A 17,652-nucleotide genomic window follows, 5' to 3' on the forward strand; every position below is an offset into this window, starting at 1 on the left:
TGACTCTGTGCATAGATGTGTGAGCAGTTGATTCACTTGGTGTATGGGTTCAAGAGTACCTGTGGAAACAGCTGTATGGGCAGTTGACTGTGTGCATGGGTGTGTTGGTGACTGAATGGATATCTCAGTGCTACATGTCCAAGTAAGTACATATGTAAAACACAGTGCATGTGAGAGTTGGCATATATTAATGACTATACATGAGAGCCTGTGATTGCCTAAGTGACTGTATAGATCAATGTGTACTTGTATCAGTGATTGTAAAAGTGAGTAAGTATGTGTTAGTATATGTTTGAATAAGTAAGGTTATGTGTGTATAACTGTATAGATGAGGAAATGGGAGTGTGAATGATTCTTTGCATGACTGACTAGGTGTGTGTGTAACTCCATGGATAAGTGGCAGTGTGTGAGCATCTCTATAGGTGTATGAGTGCATATGATAGTGTTGTATTGATGAGTGACTGTATGTATGAGTTAATGTATGGGTGAATGAGTGGATGTGTGTGTAAACTTAGGAATCAGTGAGTGGGTATGTAGTAACTGGTATTGGTGTGTCAATGGTTTCTGGAATGGTAGTCTGTATTTAACATTGGATATATCAAAAGTTAGATTAGAGTGTGAGGAGGAGCATCGTATTATCACATGAATGATGTCATCAGTGATGTCATCAGTGATGTCATTTGAGATGTCATCAGAGATGTCATTTGAGATGTCATCAGTGATGTCATCAGTGATGTCACTGACCATGTCATGAATGATTTAATATGTGACATCATCAGCAGTGGATTGCGGGCGCGCGAGTTATAGTGAGTCCAACTAACTATAACGTGGGAATTACAGTGGTTTTGTATGAGTACCATGTTCAGCTAACTATAACAGGTGTGAAACCTATGGTTTTTTCAGTGAATTTCAAAGGTTTTTTAAATGCTAATTCCTAACTATAACAATTGTGAAACCTATGTTTTTTTTAGTGAATTTCAAATGTTTTTTAAATGCGAATTCCTAACTATAACGATTGTGAAACCTATGGTTTTTTCAGTGAATTTCAAAGGTTTTTAAAAGCTAATTCCTTACTATATCGCATTTGTAACCTACGATTTTTAAAGTGAATTATTATTTTTTTTAGTAGCTGTTTTTTATAACTATTAATTATTAAAAAAATCTAAAATTGATTTTTCATGTAGGTTTTTTTTTTATCATTTTGTCTCGGAGCGCTCAGGGTGCGCGCACCGGTGAGCTTACCCGAGAGCGCAGCGAGAGCGCTATTCCCGCGTTTGCGAGAAAAAAAAGTTTGTATTTAAAGTAAAAAATAATGCAAGACATTTAGTGGCATACTTATAAAAGTACTATTTTTGATTTTAAATACCCGTATTTTAACTTTAAACGTATTTCCGAAAAGCTAGCAAAACGTCATTTAGGCGCGCCGCGTAAGCGCTTCCTGAAGCGCCTACATTTGTGCCGCGTAAGCGCCCCCGGACGCGCCTACGTTCGTGCCGCGTAAGCGTCCCCGAAAGCGCTCCGGTGCGCGCAGTGTAGGCGCGTCAAGTCATGTGACATTAAAATAACACTTTTTATTGGTTCTTTACAGCTTTTTTTACAACTAATGAAAACCCCACCCATTTCCTTCACTACCTCTTTCACTTTGGAGAGAGCAAGACCTGTTCCCTGTTTTTCTTCATTACTTTAGAAAGAATGGCTGCAAGACCACCTAGCAGCAGTGCGGACTCTGATGGGTTTATCCAGGAAGAAACTCCTCAGCCAAAGATGAGGGAGCACTTTATCTGGAAATTTTTTACTATTCCACCAGGAGAGAAAAAGGTTAATGCTCCAAAAGTGGAGTGCAAAATTTGCCAAGCTGTTCTTTCACGGGGTGACCCTAGAAAAAAATATAGTTTTGGCAACTCAACAATGATCAGGCATGTTCAAAGGAGGCACCCCCAGAACTATGCCAGGGAGAGTGTCAGAGACCTGGAACATAATCCCCCAAGAGATGGCGCCTCAACTTCCACCGGAGGACAAACATCATCAGGGAGAGGAAGATCAGTGGAGCTGATTCGCAACATTCAGCCTGTTTTCAGCGACATCAACATTCGTTGTAAGCAGTGTAATGAACTGCTTTGTGTTGGAGAACAGAGTATCCTCCTGATTGTTCGCAAAAGGGAAGAACACTGCTGCCCTCCCCAGCCCTAATTTTACCCCTCTTTTTTTGCTCCTGTTGAGCAGTTTGGCATTCCCTATTTTTGTTTTTGTTCTGATAAAAATACAAAAAAAAGTTAAAAACGTTCGTAAAAAGAAAAAAAAAACTAAAGAAGAAGAAAAAAACCTGTTCTTTTTAGAACTACCTCCAATTCTCCAAAAAGAGCTATATTCTTTATATATTGTGAAGGAGTGAGTGAAGTGGTGAGCTCAGGGTGCGGGTACCGGTGAGCGTACATGGAAACGCACCCAGCGCTTACCCCGTGAAAATTGCAAAAAAAAAAATAAAGGTTTTTTACCCTTCAGGGTCCTTCTAGGCCCCCCTCAGAAAACCTAGGGAGTCAGAGGGTGTGTACCCTGCCCCCTTTTAAACTTTTCCCCTTTTTATTTTCACCTCTTGTGTCTCGATTCTACCGAGACACAAGATGGTGGACTCTCCGGACTGTTTAGAATGTTGACAGACATCTGACAGCCAAACAGCTTTCCGCTCGCGCGCTCCCATTTCGCGCTGGGTGCCCTCCCCGGTACGCGTACCGCTGAGCGCTTGGAGCGCGCCTATAGATATATATGTGTTTTTGAAGTTAATTTTCAAAAAAACCACTGGAGCAAATTTCACCAAATATAGCAAAGGCACATCTGCGTACCAGTCCCTACAATTTTGCAAAGTTTGACGTAATTCCGTTCAACGGTTCGGGCTGTAGCCGTGTCAGAACGTCCTATGGAAAATTGCATGGGGAAAACAGGTTTTGGGACCTCCCTCTTTTCTCAGCCCCCTCTTGACGAATCCCCTCAAAACTTTCGGGGAAGGAGCGGAGCAGAGCTGGCCAAAAGTTTGGAAAATTACACGCAAATTCCTCAACCGGCGCCAAAGTTATTCCCAATAGAATGTTGCGGATTTCCTATGGTAGCTAGGTCCTAACTATAACTACCTACTGGCGACCGCCAGTTGGTAATACACACATATATATATATACATATATTTGGGCATCAGAGAGACAAGAGGAAGAGGATGATGACAGATGGGAGGGAGAAGGTTGGTGTGGGATTGGATCCCATGTAGTTAACAACAGTCAGAGGTGAGAGCAAAGCAGCAGCTATCATTAGTGAAACAAATGCAGTGATACTTTTGACACAGGGCCCAATGCACCACAATTATGAATATTTTACAATAAAAATTGGCCACAGAGAAAATGTTCCTTGCTAGCATGGATTGGACTGACTAGACTCAAGCTTGCTCAGTTGATAAGGAGTGAAACCGGTCCCAGGATACTTTTTTACGGTCCTAGGCCGACCTGGCCTGGCAGTTCGGGCTGGACTGTTCCCATAGGGAGCAGAGTCAAGGCTGATTTGCATATGGCTTCGTCCAAACTGTGGATTTTTGCCCAGATTTCTGTAGTGGGGGTGAATGTATGATATTGTTCAGCATGCCGTCCATCAATTGTTTATTTTTGCATTTGTCACCCCCGAGTGGGACGGGTATGCCCAGATGTGGGTCCCGTGCTCACCATGCCACTGGAGTCAAGCTAGCCTGGCTGATGAAGGGTGATACCCCAAAACCAATCCCAGGATGCTCGTTTCCATTCCAGGGAGGACCTAGCCTGGCATTTCGGGCTGGACTGTTCCCATGGAGAGCAGGGTCATGACTGATTTGCATATGGCTGCGCCCAAACTGGATTGGAATGGTGAGCAATGGAACAATGGACTTAGGCACAGATTTCTGTACTAGGGGTGAATGTTTGACATTGTTCAGCATTCCGTCCATCAATTGTTCTTTTTACATTTGTCACCCGATTGGGATGGGTATGTCCATACGCGGGTCCTGTACTCACTATGCCACTGGATTCAAGCTAGCATATCTACTGAGGGTTGATACCCCCAAACCGTTCCCAGGATGCTTGTTTCCACTCCAGGGAGGACCTGGCCTGGCAGTTCGGGCTGGACTGTTCCCTTGGGGAGCAGAGTCAAGACTGATGTGCATATGGCTGGGTCCAAACTGGAATGGCATGGTCAGCAAAACATACTATAGATTTATGCCAAGATCTCTGTACTGGGGATGAATGTGTCACATTGATCAGCATTCTGTCCATCAATTGTTCTTTTAGAATTATGGCAGATGGCGTCTTTGGTGCAAATAAGGGGGGAATCATGCACTAGCACATTTTCTTTCATAAAGAGACCAGACTTGTTTTGTGATTGAAGTGATGGTCTGGCATGGTGGGGAAGGAGTGGAAGAAGAGGAGATAACCAGCTTCTCAGGGCTACCGCCATCTTTAGTATAGCAGGTGGAGTACATTGGGGCCCAAAGCACCCAAAATATGTGGAGTAGTTTTTTTTAAATTAATATTGTTCTTGTTTGATGCTGGTGCTTTTTTATATGTGCCACATTTAGTGTGGATTACAAGCTGCAGAAAGCCCCCCAAAAATGTTCTCATGATCCTTGCCCCCTTTGATCATACCTCCCCCTTCCCCTCCCCAAATCCTTGCCATATAGTTTTGGAGGGGGCCCAACTTCAAAACATTTTGCTTAGGGGGAACTCAGAAGAAAAAAATAAAGTTTGAAGATCTGGTGCACTAAGGGGAATAGACTTTGTCCACTGGTGTAGTGAAATTTGAGGGGCCCCCCTGCAAAGAACCTGGAGGGGCCCCTTCCGAACGCAATCATGAGCTCTCCGGCCGGAGTTATGTGCTGAGGGGGCCCTCCTGGAGCTTGGTGGCCTCCCCACGCTGCGGGACCTGTGTTACACCTCTGACTTTGACCATTCAAACAGTGAGGTAAGTCATGAGTTCAGGAAAGGGACCAACAGAAGGTGGGGGCCCTCACCCACCCCCTCACGCCAGAAAGTAATAGGAGTAGAAAAGGTAGCTGTAGAGAGAGAGAGAGAGAATGTGAGTGATGTTTCCAGGAGAAAAGCAGAAGAGTAAGTAGTGGGTGATAAGTAGGGTGACCCCACACATTTGTTCAGGGGGAAGCCAGGACCCCAGTAGTTGGAATAAATAAAGTTTTCCCTTGGTCATGTGCCCCTGTCCAATCGAATTCTGGAGGAAATTAACACAGTCCAAGAATCTCTTTCTCACTAGTAGCGTATTTGTCGTTCATAAATGTAAACATACAATGTTTCTACATAAAATGTATTCTACAGAATTAACCCAGGTAGCACAATTAGGTACCCTCGGTTCTTGCAAAAAATTACAAAAGAAGGGCAAAACATTGAAAGGTTTTATAAAAAATGTTTTTTTAATCATTACCGCAGAGCAGTAGAGAACAAATACTTAATTTAGACAGATATGACATAGAAAATATTTTAGAATAGGCATATGCAATATGCACTCACTTTTCTTCAACTAAAACTTGGAAATCTCTAGTGAAATTGCTATGAAATGCATAGATAAATATAAATACTTAAATGTTTTAAATATAAATATAGACATATATCCATATCTTTGTTTCATCCATCATCGATCACTCATCTAACATGCAGCTAATTGAACCATGGCTACCTACAATAGTTACAACAAATATTTTGCACACATTTGGCTATCCTGTATTCAGTTGCATATTTTACTTGTTTGCCCATTGATTCATAACCCATACTACAGCTTAGGTGTCTAAATTCAATATCAATAGATGTTGATGTGAGCTCATAACGCTAACATTCCCTTTTGCGGCTTCCACACCCATCCCTTCTCTGAACTCCATGAGAAGAAACAGTTTTTCTGGTCAAATTGACCATTATAGGTGTTATTATATAAACCCTCAAGAATACCCATTGCTCCAAATGCATAGAAAAATTAAACATATGCCTAATGTGCAGATAAATGTTAAAAATGAGTCTAAGCATTGGAGATGCGGGTTTAAAGCCCAAAACTCTATCATCGTGCCACTTCTGGGCCTTGCTGCATTCGCTGAGTGATGCATTAAAGTGCACATAGTATGCAGATCCCCGTAGGATGGAAATTAAGCCTGGGCATGAACATGCTAGACAGAGCTTTAAATATATTTCTTATTGTAAACATTTGTTTACAGTATGATTTATAAATCCCTCTTTGACCAACAGCTCACAGCTGCTTAATTCTGTTCTCCAGCTCTAGAAGCTCCCGCTCTATTTCATATGGAAGGTCAGCGTTGACTTGTTCTTCAAAGTATTTCTTGATGTCTTCCACCTCTTCTTCCCAAAAGTCCTTGGACAGGTGGAATAGCTCAGCCATGTTGACATTTCCCAGCCCTTTTAAGTTGAGGCCCGTGGCAGTGGGCACATAACCGATGGCGGTGCACTTGGCACACTCTTCGCCATCGATCCTTCTGAACATCCACTCCAGCACGCGGGAGTTCTCACCATAGCCGGGCCAAAGGAAATTACCCTGCACATCCTTGCGGAACCAGTTCACGTGAAAAATCTTGGGCAGTTTTGCGGCGGGGTAGTGCTCCATGCTCAGCCAGTGGGCGAGGTAGCGGCCAAAGTTGTAACCAAAGAAAGGCCTCATGGCGAAAGGATCGTGCATGATGACTTTCCCTAAAAGAACAAGGATTAATGGAAATGTCAACTTTTTTGTAATATTTAAGAGATTCACATTCATGAGGTGTTTTAAATAACATGTTCATTCAAAAACGTGTTCACTCAATCAGAGAGCTAGTATGAGGCAGAGGTGCCTGATAGAGGGTGGCTGACCTATTGAGAAACTTTCATATAAAGGGCCAATCAGTGAACTGTAATATTGCTGGAAGAGGATCAGGCCCATTTCAGTCACCGAATTCATAGGGTTATGTTTTTATTACTTGCAGGTTACAACTTTTAGCATGGCTGTCGGACAAGAGGGGTAGGGTGATTTACTTTATTCCTGTGTGATTCCCTCAAAAAACTCAATATTGAAAAATCATGATCTGGTGATTCCTCCCTGAGGGAACATTTTGATGAAATTTACCCAGGTGACGGCTTTCCCCAGGTTTAGAAAATTACCATGATGGGTGCCTTTCATAACTTAACTGATTTGTTGACTATGTTTAGATCTCAAGTCTCCTTTGCCTTTACTAAAAGGTAGAGCCCGCTATGTGATCTCTGTGTCTTTACCCAACCGTGTCCAATTTCCCTTCTGTTCTTTCATCCTCCTTTCATTTTTAAGGTTTCTTCTCTCCTCCTCTCAGGTGTTTTTTCTTTATTGGAGATTAAAGAGGAAGGAGAGGGGCATCTCTCACAAACCCACCTATCTCCTAATTTCCCCTCTCCTTCTTCCGCCTTTCCATGATTCTTACACTGAGTGTTTTTTAATTTCTTTTTCTCAATATTCCTCCCACTTCCCTTCCTATCAATCTGAAAATAAACCATCCATACCGCTGCCACTCTCTTTAATGATGTCCTTACGTTTATCTCTCATTAAATCTTTAGCCCCATTTCCTCGTTTCTCACAACACAATCTTGCTAGACATAGAAAGAAGTCTGGTTTGATCCTATTTCTTTTTTTCAATTACTGATTCCTATTTGGCATATCCCAGGTGGTTATTATTTACCTAATCAAACGTATAATTCATTTATTTTTAGAAATGATAATAGGTTTTTGTTACTTCATTTTGTTTTGTTTTTTCTCCTTGAGATCCGAAAAGAGATACCAGACTGTGGTTTTGTTTCAGTACTCAAGAGTCCTATAAGTTGCAAACCGACTTTTGACAACTTGACTGCTGGTCAATTTGGCTCAGTTTGATGCCGTCATATTGGCACTACATGCCATGTGTTCTTCAGATTGACTTTCATTGACAATGGCTTTCCCCAGATGCATGAATTTCCTTGTATAACGATGTGCAATAGAATTCTCAATTACCTTTGTGCTCTGCAGCTGCTGTTGACTCAGACCTCATGGCTGCCCCCACAAACACTCCGTGCTGCCAGTTCAGTGCTTCATAGACCAGAGGTACACCTGCAGATCAGAGGCGGTAAGTTATAGAAAGTTGTACAAGTCCCATAATGTCCCTTTTTCTTTGCATTTTATAAACACAACACTGGATCTCCAACACCATGTTACGGCCAGAGAATAATTTTTTGCTTACTTCAGTTATTGAGACGATTCATATCTAGCGCTGTCATGCTTCTAAAGTAGTTTCAGGGCACTACAACAAGTCCAAAGGATTTAGTTTAACAAGTGTAGGTCACACAGAGATATGCTAGGGCTCAACATTAGATAGACCATAGAGGTCCACCAGTAGGAGACAGTCGATACCCAATACAAGCCTAAAAGAATGCGAGGCAGCAGAACATCCATGTTTGGGACCTTATAATGCCAAGAGTGCTGTATAAGTTGGTTTAGGGGCACCGCATGAGGTTTATAATGGGTAATGCTGCTTTTCAGCGGATGATGGCATTAACAATTGGCTTGCACAGTTTAGGACACTTGGTAATAACAAAAGGAATGTCATTTGGAAATGGCTATCTCAGACTTTCGATGCAGAGGTTAGGTGTCTGTATTTTTGTATGTTTCCAATGAGCCCTATAAGAAGAGACGCCAAAATGGGTTTTTCAGAGGTACTGACTTATACAGAAAACCATGGCTTTCCATGTGGATCAGGTAGCCTCTGATTGGAGAAGTCAACCTTGGTAACAGAAATTAACAGACCGACAACAGTCACAGGAGAGTAATCATAGTGTGTGATCAAAGACAGAGGTGGAGACTTAGGTAGCATCTCAGTTACTATAGTGCTCATATTCCACCAAAGATACTGGTATAAGGAAACCCTAGTTTTAAATTCTGAAAATCAGAAAGAGTATATTGATTTCTGTAAGGAGTAAATCATATTCTACATGGTCAGCTACATGGTTACTTTATGGCTCATTTCACTAGATGATTTTTTAAAAAAAATAGGTTTAAATAATGATTATCTGAATGCGAAATGCCAATAAAGTCTACATGACAAAGTTTTTTTCCATTTGTTACCTTTGGGCCTTCGTCCTCCAAAAATGATGCCCTCGATGGGCACGCCCTCAGGAGATTCCCATGCTGGATCAATGATGGGACACTGGCTGGCGGGAGTGCAGAAACGAGAATTGGGATGGGCACAAGGCTCATCTGGAAGAGAAGAGCAGGTGTGAGAAGGTGTAAGAACTGCGGATCAAATCAGATCATGTCTGCTCAAGATAGAACTGATTGAGAATATGTATGGAACAATCCATAACCATGGCAATCCCTTCCTTACCACTCTCTGGCGACCATTCCTTGTTCTTCCATGATGTCAGTGTCACCCCAGGTTCTAGGATATCTCCGATGCCCTCCCAATAGATGCCTCCATCACTGGTCTCCCCAACATTGGTGAAGATTGTGTTCTTCTCGATGGTCTTCATGGCATTTGGGTTTGTCTTGATGGATGTTCCAGGAGCAACTCCAAAAAATCCATTCTCTGGATTAATAGCCCTGAGGTGACCTACAATACAATGAAGTGAGTGATTAGAAAGTAAAGAAAGACTTGTACTAAGTGTAGTTCACCACTCAATGTACATTCCAGTAGGTTTACCTGCAGCTTTAGATAGAGTCTGCTTACCTTGGTCATCAAACTTCATCCAGGCAATGTCATCTCCCACACACTCAATTTTCCATCCAGGCAATGTTGGATTCATCATGGCCAAGTTGGTTTTCCCGCAGGCGCTAGGGAAGGCGGCTGCAAAATACTTCTTCTCCCCCTCTGGATTTGTGATGCCCAATATCTGTGGAATATTAAGATATGTTTGCCTATTGGGTGCTTCAAATATATTATTTCACCTCATGGAGAACTGTTCATTAACACAGAAAGTTTGTATCCTGTTTTCCCACTAATTGAATATGAAGTGTAAACACTAGAAATGGTTCTGAATGTTAAATCTGCTAAATATATATTCCCATGAATACCCATGTTTACAGACACACATGCCAGTCATTTTTAGAGTTTTACATCTTCTCTCACCTTAATGGATGTTATAGGGTGGACAACATGGTGGTACCTGCGTTGCTGGTGCTGCACCATAATTGCATGTCCTGCCTCCTTCTACTGCACGCACATTCTATTTCTATTGTCTGTCCCGCATTTTTTGTTTTATGTCACCGCAATTCCCTGGACTTCCAATTTCATTTTTTTGGGTTGTGCCTTCCTTGTGTCTCATACGTCCAATTCCCCACCCAACAGCATGTCTTGCTTCATATTTTACATTTGTGTTGCTTTCTTCAGTTTTCTTTTCTTTATTACTCTGTATGCTTAATTATGCATTTGTAAACATGCTACCACTTGTGCAAAGTATTTCTCCAAGAATAAAAATAGGCATATTCTTAGCCTAAGCTGATTGTCGTTCCATACCATGCAGACTTTAGGTCATCATTTCTATACATGGTTTGTGCCATCCTTACAATATGCATCGTGCCACAGGACTACCAATTTTGGCATTGGATTAGTGATGTGTGTTGTGTCCTGATTTCTTTATGGATTTGTGTTACTCACATCATACATTTCTTAACAACTGATAGAAAATAAGGAAGGGAGTCATTGGAATTATTTCTTATTGAAATTGTTAGTCTATTGGTGTTGATATAACCATCTCTTACCAGCATGTGCTCAGCCAGCCATCCCTCCTCCTTGGCAATCCTGCTGGCGATCCTCAGCGCAAAGCACTTTTTCCCCAACAAGGAGTTCCCTCCGTAGCCGCTGCCGAAGGACACGATCTCTCTGCGTTCAGGAACGTGCGCAATGAGCGTCATATCCGGGTTACAGGGCCAGTTGTTCACCAAGGGTTCTGTGGACACACAAGAAGATGCCTTACTAATGCGCCTGGGCTCAATGAGCACATGTCATCTTAGGGATTGGTGTATGGGAATGACCACAAGACCACGTCACTAACATACTTTTCAGTGGTAGGGGGCAGCCGACTGAGTGAAGGCATTTCACAAACTCGCCGCTGCCCAGGGCTCTCAAGACGTCAGTGCCCATCCGGGTCATGATCCTCATGCTGGCCACGACGTACGGCGAGTCCGTCAGCTCAATCCCAATCTTGGACAGGGGCGACCCAATGGGACCCATGCTGAAAGGGATGACGTACATGGTGCGACCTATGAAAAAATATACGTTCGAAAATGAAGGGAGGTTGCAACAGAGGTAATATTATGAATTTCCATACAGGAACATTCTGTAATACTCATGGCTACATTGCAAAGACCTTTCACTCCATGAATTAAGCGATTTTTACCAGATCAAATATACAATTATTGAGAAACACTGTAGTTAATCAAAAGGAATGTTTTTTGTAAAAAAAATAAAGTCAAGGAGTATCGAAGGGCAAGAAAGAGAGCTATGTGATGATGCAGGAAGGAATAAATAGAATTATATTTCTTTACTGCCCATTCTCGTAATAATCCTGACTTGTGACCCACAACCTTCTATTAAAACCGACCAAAATGTGGGTTCTGGTTCGGTGATGTGGCTCATAAGTTGTGATTCTTGTACCAATTAACAATAATCTATTAATATAATGTTACATATATATAGGGTATTTCTTTTTTTCACATTTCTGTCTGTATTAATGCATATTTATTTTTTGCTCATTTTATCTATATTACCCATAATTATTTTGCGAAAAAATTAATCTGAAATTAGTTTATTTCCACATTTATTTCATCAATAAATCTAAACTCATGTTTGAATACCTGCTAGGTTTCAATATTATGAACACACGCAGAACATAAATCAAAACACTTAACTGAAATTATCCAAATGTCAGCATCAACCTTGTGCATATCTACTGCTGTTTAAGCCTCTTAACTAAAATTAATTTCTTTTGAAACCCCTTTACCGATCAATCCACACAGCTATTGAACTGGCATTGGTATTTAGAATCACTCAAAATGCAACCCAATTCCTGTTTTTTTCCACATTTAAAAATAAATACAGACAAGAAAATAAATGTTTGTCTGACTCTATTTATCTGCAAATATCAATAAAAACAGGAAACAAGAAGCCTTACATATATAGTTAACTTCCTTATTTTCCATATTCCACCGCAGTCTGTTTTCTGTGTCTTTTTATTGCGGGTTTATTGCAGCATGGTATTTAGGAAGCAAATCCCCTGTACTCATGCAGCACTATTCCTGCACAATATGGTGTATGAATGGAAGTGAGTTACTGTTGAATCCCATGAGGAAGTCTTGGTATACTGCTGTCCTGCAAATCAAGTGTCCAAAAAGTGTAGGTCACAGTAAAATCAGCCACAGCCCATGCAGCTATGAGCGGTAGGGTGGGGGGGCTGGGTTGAGGAGGGATCCGACAGACCACCATGAGGGAAAATTAAATAAATAATTAATTTTCCATCCTCGTCGTCTGCAGGGCCGTACTGGAAACCGAAGCTTGCCCTGGCAAACTGCTTGGCTGGCCCCCCATTGGGGGAGGGGGGTGCAGGCGACCAGTTTGTGAGGGCTTGTTCCGGCTGATTTTGTTGCAGGGGGCTGATATTGCCGACACCCGATAACAAAAACGGCCCCCCGGGGCCCCAAAACTGGCCCCCACCCTGGCGGCCCACCGGGGAAACGCCCTGTGCCTGCTACGGCCAGTCCATCCCTGGTTGTTTGTCGAAATCCCCCCACCCGGCCCCACCGCTCTTACCTGCACAGGCCGCAGCTGATTAAAATCTGTATTAATCTGGACCATTAATCCCATCTGTCGCCTTTTAGTTTCTCTGCTTTGCTTCTTTCCCCTGTCCCTGCTAATCGAGCAATAAGCCTTGCTAACATTTTAAACACTTTAATTGGTCATTAGACAGACGTATTGATCAGACCATTTTTGTAGACAAAGTCTATCAAAGCATTTACCTGCTCGCTTCCTGAGTAAACTGTCTATAAGTGTAATTTATAATACCCAAAAAATTGCAAACCGCATCTTTTTGTTGAGAAATTACATTTCTGATCCGACATAAAATGTTATTTTTAAAGCTCTCGAGACGTAAACAAAAAAGGAGACATTCTTCATAATTAATGCACAAATCCGAATGTAGGCAACTAACTGATTAGGGTAATCACCTCTCTGAAGGTCACTGTCCCCAGGCCTGAAGTTTTCCCCTACAAATCATTGATTCCATGTGTGTTCGTCTAATCGATTCAATAGAAGCAAAACAAGACTACAAGACCCAACATGCATTGGGCTATCACACAAGATTGCAGGACTTGAGAGAGTGTTGGTAACGACTTGGGGCAGGTGGTCACTTTATGATCAATTGTACAGAAACATAGTTGTACAACATACACCAGTCTACACGCAACACTTATGTGTATATCAAACGGTTGCAATTCAAAGTTATGCAAAGTGATAAGGTGTTGAAAGCCAATAATTGACGCTCAACCAAAGATCTTCTCAGATGATAAACACATATAAGCTCCCTTTATGTGTGCGCGTGCTTGAGAGCTGTACAAAAACGCAAGATGCCACCTGTACAAAGAGCCAAACGCTTTGATATGCACTGTGTGCCCATTTCAGTTTTTCCTAACGCTCACCTTTCATGCATCCTGGAAACCGGGCCTTGAACGCCTTATCGAAGTCCTCCTCGGACATCCACCGCCCGAGCTGGCTTATCCCGGTCTTGGAGAGGGGCACGGTGTCCCTCTGCTCTTGAGTAACGATGACCGTCCGGCTCTCGATTCGGGCCACATCCCTGGGGTCGGTGAGAGCCAGCCAGCTGTGGAAAGAGAGGACGGACTCTTAGACAAACACCGGGCAGCTGTCCAGCCTCGTGTTGCTGCAAGGTTCATTCGAGACAACGCAAACAGAGAGTGTGCCAGGGATTTCTGTGAAACGTGTTTGTATTGCAGCGCAATCGAAAGATTATGGAATAGTTTCCAATTTCCATGTTTTATTCCAGATGGTGCAATGTGTTAGCAAGAGCTTGAATTCCTCCCAACCTTCTTTCATGTACTGAAGCTATCGCGCTTTTGAGATGTATCTTAACACCCACTAGCTACCACTACATTTGAACAGCCTGGATTCAGTGAGTGGGCCACGGTGTGGTGTGGGAAGTTCTTAATCACACCATCTCAGGATAAGATTGAAGTCAGGCACCTAATACCAGCAATGGTTCAGCAGGTGCAGTGGCACCTTGGGCCACTGAACCCTCATCATTGCTCTATTCTACTACCCAATCAGAGGACAGGGTGGGACATTTTTCCTGTTTGAATCATCTAGAATTATGGCACTCTTTCTACAGCTCGGCCTCATACACATTAACTGCTACTGTGCAATCAGGAAAAACGTTAATTCTAACATGCAAAAGACACAATTATTTGGCTGTCATAGAACTACCCCTCTTCGAGTCAACCCACTATTTCCATATGCAAGTTTCCTGGCTCTCAGAAGACATCTGCCATGAAAACTTTTAAAACGTGTGCATCGATTGCAAAAATCTACGCCCAAGCAGCAAGTCACAGGTTTGACTCCTAGTAGGAAAGACACAGGCAGCCTTCCTTCTGATGCCAATAAATAGAGTACTGCCCGTTGTGATAATAGTACTTGTTAATTGGTGCGCTATGAAACACCAAGCGCTATCGAAAAACTTGCTTTAGTTATAGCTTCATATGGTGCACGTTGAACACTGTGTAAGTGCTCATGTTTGGTGTACAATTTGCCAAGTAGGTCATCTGCACTTCAAGAAATTGTCTCTACCCCGTTTTTACCGGGTAAGTTTATAGGCGTTAAATTGGAGAATAACACCAACCCATTGTCTAAAAAGGTGAAGGACTATATAATAACCCAGTCATTGTAAGGGAAGCAGGTATGTTTTTTCTAAATATGCAGAGAATGAATGACGGAGTGAGTGCATGAGTAAATGAGTGAGTTACTATCCATCCATCATACACCATCCTACTAAGCCATGTCTAGGTGTTAGGAATGCGACTGCGAAACGACAAAGGTTAATAAATAAATATGTGTTTGTAAAATACAGTTCACCCCTCTGATCATCCATCCCCCAGCCGTCTACCCACTATTGCCCTCATTACCCCACTCCAACCGCTGAGGCGCCCTTCACTCACCAGTTCTCATACTTGGTCAGCCTCTTCACCATGCCGTTCTCCTCCATGAGCGCCAGGATCCTCTCGTTCTCCCCCTCGGACCCGTCACAGATGTGGATGCTCTCGGGCTGGCACACCCTGGCATTGCCCACCACAAAGGCCCTCACGTCTGGGCTCAGGCTGTTCAGGTCCCCCTGGACCATCCTGCTGGTGATCTTCAGCTCATTCTGCAGCTGGGGCGCCATCTTAGGGGAGACCGATGGTCGTGTCAATGTTTGGAGAGTCTGAAGGTGAGCTATAGGAGAAAAACTTCATACTCAGCAAATTCTCTATATATAGTGATTATTAACTGATTAACAATGACCTAGACTAATCTCTTCCAATTACTGGAAGCCAATGGTTTTTATGTGCCTAACTCGGTCACAATAACAAATTTACATAAATATGTAAGGAGACAGATGCTAACCCGGCTAGTATGAGGCACAGAAGCGTTCTACTGGCTTGTTATTCCGTAAGGCTCCATTTATAACTGCATGTTGTATCACAGAAACAACATAAATGCTGGAAGCCTATAGGTAATCAATGACTCTGCATTCAGCATGATCCCAAGATTTCTGGGGAGTTTTGTATCAAGAAATTCTGCAATTTAAGCAGATTCTCACGACTATTCAAGTGTTCCTTCCAGCTAGGTGGGCCTTGGTCTTGCAATACTAAATTACATTCTGATCCTAATGGTGGGGTTCTGGTCATTGGACCCTGTTGAGCAGCACTACCTGGTAGGTCAGTAGCAGCCCAGGCTTGGCCTCCTTCATGCCATGTAATTCCTGCCACCCTGTTGTTACCAGTGATAACTCCAGTATCTTCTCTGCCATCAGTCAGGAAGTGTCAGAAGCCAGAACTTCACTATTACTACCTGTGCACCATCATCGCAGCCGAAATGTGTGCATGTAAAGGAATTATTTAGAATACAGAACACAGCTTTGTTTTTTGCTTCCTATAGCAGCACATCTAGTGCCTTAGATTCTCTTCTTCATCAGATGAATATTCATGGGGTTACCGGTTACAATGGAGTGAATGGACCGTCCCAGCCTATGAAACTGGTGCTTCCCACTTTGTGTGCCGCAGAGCGGGGACCACCAGGGAGGAGCAGTGGAGCAGTCCCTCAACGCTGTCTGTGAAACCATGAGATCGAGGTACAAATCCAACCTGATCCACTAGATCATTTTGTGATATTCCTGTGTAGCAGGTCTCTTCTTTGCCAATAATAGGATTTCATCGAAATATGCAGTCCCACCAGTGTTAAGACCCATATTAAAATTGTACATGCATATTTATCAGTCCTGTCTCTCGAGCTATTTAAATTGTGACATTTTACTGACATATTGTGAAATCAAACAACTAAATGAGGATTAGTCTACAGGGCTATGAGACATCACTGTAAAATAGGAGACGAATGAGCTCAGTGCAAAGAAGACAACTGTACCAAGAAAGAATAACAACCAATCAATTGGTTCCACACACCTCAAGGCATTGACATACAACTGCGATCAGATATGACATCTGTAGACAACATTGCACACACTTTTCTAGAACGTTCCTTCAATAATTTTGTGTAAGATAATGAAGACATACAAACAACAAGCTGGTTGTTTAACAGGCAATTCGCCTGTTAAAGCAGTCATACAGGAAAAGTCAATGATGATGAAGCAAACTTTCTGGATGGTACTTACTATATCTTTGAGTGAGGATGAAGAATGAATGAACTCTGCTGTCGGTTTCTTGGCTGGAAAAGTTCTTCAAGATTTGGTTGGGTCCTTCTGGGTTCGTTGAGTCTTTCTTGACTCGCTTCGTTTGCTCTTGAAGTCGTGTTCTTTGAAGATGCTCCGGATGCCTTAAATAGCCGTCCATGGGGGAGACCCCCTCCCGCTACTACAGGTGAGGAGAGGAGGCAGGTCTCCTACGTCATAAGGTGTCTGTCCCGCCCCTTGGAACTTGTCCATAAACAAGCGTCATCAGAAACCGTTTGCAAAAGACTAAATCCCTCAGGCGGGTAATGATTGATCGAATTGTTGACTGCAGTCCAGTTTGTGCTTTTTTTCTGCTGGCAGTTACACAAAATTAGACGTTTGCACAACCTGTTGTGCATTTGGCCTTTGGCCCGCGCGAGCTATGATGAAAGTGGGCTCGGCATTTCTGCGCCGCTGGAAGGATCCGGAGCTGATAACAGCCAGCCTTGGTAACTTGAAGTCATCGGTACGTCATCGCGCATACCGGAGCAGCACAGTGGCGCATGCGCAGGAAGGTGCTCGGTGCTTGTACCCTGGAGGCTCGATTCAGGCGTGTTTGCTCACCTTGTACATGTTCCTGGACTCAGGATAAAGTACAGTGTGAAGCTGAAAGAAACAGAAATGTGACATGTCAGCAATTTCAAAGATCAGGGAGGCCTCAAGCAATGCTGCATCAATT

General features: G+C 42.8%; 1 protein-coding gene across 2 annotated transcripts; it reads right to left on the reverse strand.

Annotated features, from left to right (window-relative positions):
• Nucleotides 1–5,412: 5,412 nt before the first annotated feature.
• LOC147706068 (phosphoenolpyruvate carboxykinase, cytosolic [GTP]) lies at nucleotides 5,413–17,087 on the reverse strand. 2 transcript variants are annotated; one of them, XM_086932512.1, is made up of 10 exons: nucleotides 16,917–17,087; nucleotides 15,208–15,481; nucleotides 13,678–13,859; nucleotides 11,044–11,247; nucleotides 10,747–10,934; nucleotides 9,716–9,878; nucleotides 9,374–9,598; nucleotides 9,115–9,246; nucleotides 8,008–8,103; nucleotides 5,413–6,707 (listed from the first exon to the last, which is right to left on the reverse strand). In XM_086932512.1, exons 2-10 carry the CDS (start codon nucleotides 15,429–15,431, stop codon nucleotides 6,253–6,255), a joined length of 1,869 nt encoding a protein of 622 aa, XP_086788638.1. In that variant the 5' UTR covers nucleotides 15,432–15,481; nucleotides 16,917–17,087; the 3' UTR covers nucleotides 5,413–6,252. The 2 variants fall into 2 exon arrangements, with proteins under 2 accessions (XP_086788638.1, XP_086788639.1); XM_086932513.1 differs by having other exon boundaries at nucleotides 15,208–15,431; nucleotides 16,917–17,042.
• Between the last annotated feature and the right edge of the window lie 565 nt (nucleotides 17,088–17,652).

Source organism: Lissotriton vulgaris, chromosome 7 (assembly GCF_964263255.1).
Source record: "Lissotriton vulgaris chromosome 7, aLisVul1.2, whole genome shotgun sequence".
NCBI lineage: Eukaryota > Metazoa > Chordata > Amphibia > Caudata > Salamandridae > Lissotriton > Lissotriton vulgaris.

Coding starts and splice junctions, on each gene's coding strand:
- LOC147706068 (XM_086932512.1), bottom strand. CDS start 15,431: ATGGCGCCCCAGCTGCAGAATGAGCTGAAGATCACCAGCAGGATGGTC. Junction 9,599..9,715: donor GATGAAGTTTGATGACCAAG/GTAAGCAGACTC, acceptor ATTGTATTGTAG/GTCACCTCAGGGCTATTAAT. Junction 8,104..9,114: donor TGGAGGACGAAGGCCCAAAG/GTAACAAATGGA, acceptor TCTGATCTGCAG/GTGTACCTCTGGTCTATGAA.